Here is a 4,424-nt window from a genome sequence, read left to right on the forward strand (position 1 = left end):
GCGACTATGCACCATTACGTGACGCACCTCAAGAGAGTCCTGAAGGACCGTATCGATCAACCGCAGTTGATCTTTGATTAGTCTTCATCTTCTCATACAGGCATTAATACCAAAGAATAAACGCACGTTTTTGGAGCTCCCATTCGAAAGCAGCAAATTCATTGTCATTAGGTTGAATAGACTAATAGACTAATAGTTGAATAGAACAGTGTGATCCTATTGCAGCTTCATCCGATGCAGAAGCTCTGGTTCCGGCATTTTCAATTGGCAGAACCAGAGCATGTTTCGGGATAGCCAAATGGATTTGAATCAACACACACTTGCGCTCTTGCGGTCGAATGCACAGTCTTACGTTCTCCAAACGTGTACACCTATATCTCTTCGAATCAATTCGAATCCGCTCCACTGTCTCTCGAACGCGCGTTGTTGTGGAAATGCTTGCTTCGCTGGTCGTTGTGAGTTTCTGGTCTAGTGTTTCCTCCGCTGGAATCTCAGAGCTCCTCGACATAGCGGGCTTTGGTGTCGTTGAACTGGGTGTTCGAAGAGGTAAGAACTCAGTAGTGCTGGACGGTCTGATAGTGGTGGGAGCCACCAATTTCTTGGTGGTTGACGGGGGTTATGTCGGTGCCCTGGTAGTACTGGTGGTGGTAGTAGTCGGGGACTTCCTGGAAGTAGTTCGAGGTCGAGCAGTTGTAAAACTAGGTCGCCGAGTAGTGGTTTTCGGCCGTGCTGAGGTTGTAAGACCCCGGATGAAAAGAGGTCTCGAAAGAGTCATTCTTGTGAATGATCGCTCGGTTCGCTCCCAAACCCCTGAAGGTTTCGTCGTGGTAGTCGACGTCGAGTACCTGGGAACCGAGGGTAGAGTGACTCTCCACGCATAGGCAATTTGTTCACCCATCACGGCTTCACTAGACTCGACTGATCATCGGTTCCGCTCGTACGGACTGTATTCTCTGGTCGTGGAGATGACTGGAGTGACGATTGGTTAGTCGAATGGGAGTTAAGGTCGACGACACGCGCTTCACTGGAGAACTGAGAGTTGTTGTGAGTTGTTCACCCGATTCAGCCGAGGATTGGGAAGGAAAGTCTGTGGAATTCCGGGTCAAGCTAAGCAAGCCAACGGGTTCACTCGGACTGGCCCTCTTGGCACCCATGTCGGCGTTTTCGGTCGGTTAATGTGGAGAGCTAGTTCGATGGACTGCAACAGACATTGTTTCTGCTGAGATCCACAGAGGTCTCAAAGAAATGCCAATCGACGGTTATTGACTTGTTGTAATTTGAGCTGATCATCGATTTACTCACTCGGTATTCCAGTCATGCTCGCTGAGAGAACTAACCCCAAAACGGGTGTCGCGAAAACAGCTCGTCGATAGCTTCCAAGTACCATCTCGGTTCCACGAGTGCCGAGCACCAGGGGCTCGTGTTTGTTCGATGAGTGTTCTCGAGAAACATCATACTTCCTTTGCCATAAAAAGAAAGAGTTTTCTCGCGCTGTTTCCGAACAATATTTTCAAAACACTTGGTATCATCGATGTTGAACACATTGATCGACGGCAAATTCAGACTGTGTCAAAAGTATGACTGTTCTCACAAGGGACAGTCCCTTCGTTATGCCGTTAGATAAGATTTCGCGCGGGAAATCTACTCCAAGGTACAGGAATGAGCATATGGTAGGGCTAGGCGTTTGTGGCGGCCGCCACATCCGCCATGAAATCCGCGATTTTCGGCCGGAATGCCCACCTTCCGCGAATTTCGGAGTTTTTTCACGGGATAAACATGGTCAGTTCGACTCCTCCCGTGACAGACCCCGCTATAGTGAATTGTGGGTCAGGGGAGATGATTTCAGAGTAAAGATCGAAGAACACCAGCTTTCGTGGAATTTCCGAAACATTCTGTTTATTCTAGAAAATTCTCCTGAAGGCCTCTCCGTCGGGGAGCTGTGACCATGGCGGGCGCTCTATCCTCTATTGAACCGCAACACTCCCGGAAGCGATCTGGAGCAGATCGCTTGTTGCCAGCCGCCCCCATGTTTCTTCCCGACGCGACGCTATAACGCTGTAGCTATAGTAATTTGTAGAGATGCTGAACCGTTCTCACTATAACACCTCCGGCTGTTTTCACTTTACATGTGCGGATTTGACCGTCTCGGCTCTTGAGGATTTCGACGACTCTACCTAGTCGCCAGTGAAGTCTGTTGATGTTGTCCTCATGAATCAGGACCACATCACCGACAGCTGTTTCTCCTGTCTTGTTCGTCCTTCGCTCGTGAGCTGACTTGAGGCACAAGAGGTACTCCGTTCGCCATCTTTTCCAGAAATCGTTGAGTAGGGCTTCTCGTCGCTTCCACGCATGGACCAGGGTGTCCGGGCGGATTCCGGCTCCTGTGACTTGGCCTGCCGGTAGGGCTATAGGCATGCTGGGTGTGAGAAAATGTGACGGAGTAAGGGGCGGGAAGTCGTCTACCGATGCTGGGCAATTGGTCAGTGGTCTCGAGTTCACGATTGATTCGATCTCCTTGATGACGGTCAGGAAGTCGAATAAAGGAATCGAGTGCATGTTTGTGGTTTTCCTCAGGCAGTCTTTCACCGTTCTGATCAATCGCTCGAATTGTCCTCCCCACCACGCTGCTCTCGGGGCGTTGAAGGACCATTCGATTTCCCGTAAACCCAAAAAGTTCTGCGTTTGTTCTTCTCGAAGATTGTCCCAGAGGGCTTTCATGGCCTTCGCCGACCGGACGAAGTTGCAGCCATTGTCGGAATTGATTCTATGAGGGACTCCTCTGGCGGCGATAAACCTTTTGAAACAGCTGATGAAAGCTTCTGCTGACAAGTTCTCAGCGACTTCCAGATGTAGCCCTCGTACGACAGAGCATGTAAATAGGCAAATCCAGACCTTGGCACCCTTTATTTGGAAGGGCCCCAAATAGTCTACGCCTATGTTTTTGAAAACGCCTCCTGATTCGACACGCGACTGTGGCAGTGGTGCTTCCTCGGCCCCTCCCGGTTGCGCTGTATAACGCTTGCAGACAATGCAACACCGGATGACCGACTTGACCACAGAACGCGCTCGAAGGACCCAGTACTCTTGACGCAGTAGTGTCAGGACGCAGTCCGTTCGCAGGTGTCCCGCTTGATTGACGTGTATGTCTCGGATTATCAGATCGGTCAACTCATCCGAGCCGAGCAGGACTGGATGGCGTACCTCGAACGTTTCGCACGAATTCTGCAATCGTCCTCCGACCCGGAGAAGTCCGTTTTCGTCTTTAAAGGGCGCGAATTTCGAGATTCTCGGGGACTCTGTTGGATCATCGGCCGCTATCGCCTCCCGGAAGCAACGTGATTGTGCCTCGCGCAGGAGTCGTCGCCTCGCTTGTGAGAGTTCGGCGGAGGACAGAGGCTCGGCTGTTAAATCCTTCTCCAGTTCGGTTTTCTTTTTTTCTCTCAGACGTGAAGATTGTCGTCGGCCTATGATGCCTACGTTGCTTTTGAATCTTGCGGCGGCGCGTAGGACGGTCGCGCAGACTCTGATTGCACGGCTTAACGAAGAGTATCGCTTCACGTCGATTACAGTCTCCGTCACCGGATTTTCTCCGACTCCAATCCGAGTGATGGTGGTCAGGATGGTTTGAGGAATTTCAGCCCTAGGGTAATGACCTGTCGTCAAGAAGTCGGGACCATTCAACCAAAGTTTGTTGGACTTGAGATTTTCCATAGATATGCCTCTCGATGGCAGATCTGCTGGGTTGAGTTTCCCAGGTACGTGAAACCATTCGGTGGCTGCGGACAGACTCAGTAATTCTGTGAGCCGGTTCTTAATGAAGATACCGTGTTTCTCAGGTGTCTCTCCCCTTATCCAGTGCCAAACGTTCATGGAATCTGTCCAGAAGAAACGTCGTGCTTCAAAGTTCAGAGCTTTCATCGTTGTTGTCATGAGTCGTGCCGCTAATAATGCTGCCATGAGTTCTTTCCTTGGTATCGTCAACGTTTTCAGTGCTTGCACGGGTGTCATTCTTGCTTTTGATATGACCAGTGCTGTTTTCGCATTTCCTGATTCAGAATCGATGGACTTAAGGTATATTACTGCTGCGTAAGCTTCCTCGCTGGCGTCTGCGAACGCATGTATTTCCAGTGTGTTTCCCATCGTTGCTGCATAATACCGTGGGACAGAGAACTCTTTGAGATGAGCCAATTGTTCACACCATTTCGACCAGTCGGTTAAAAGGTCTTTGGGTAGGATTCCGTCGTATGTAAGCTTGCGTACATGAATTTTTTGTAGTAGCAATTTGACACCCATGACGAAAGGAGAGATCAGCCCGATTGGATCGTGCAGCCTTGCCGCTGCGCCCATGATAGATCTCTTGCATGGCTTGGCGCTGTTGACGAATTGGATCAGGTTGTCGGGATCGAAGACCAGCTCGTCCTCCG

At 50.3% G+C, this 4,424-nt stretch overlaps 1 protein-coding gene across 1 annotated transcript in view; it reads right to left on the reverse strand.

Annotated features, from left to right (window-relative positions):
* Positions 1-554: 554 nt before the first annotated feature.
* Positions 555-4,424, reverse strand: part of LOC100909245 (uncharacterized) — a 6,845-nt gene continuing 2,975 nt past the window's right edge. The window contains exons 3-4 of the mRNA XM_029111675.1: positions 2,098-4,419; positions 555-665 (exon numbers count right to left, since the gene is read on the reverse strand). Of these exons, the coding sequence (XP_028967508.1) occupies positions 555-665; positions 2,098-4,419 (2,433 nt within the window). The remainder of the gene's footprint in view (positions 666-2,097; positions 4,420-4,424) is intronic.

Source organism: Galendromus occidentalis, unplaced genomic scaffold, assembly GCF_000255335.2.
Source record: "Galendromus occidentalis unplaced genomic scaffold, Mocc_1.1 scf7180000075594, whole genome shotgun sequence".
In the NCBI taxonomy this organism is placed as follows: Eukaryota; Metazoa; Arthropoda; class Arachnida; order Mesostigmata; family Phytoseiidae; genus Galendromus; species Galendromus occidentalis.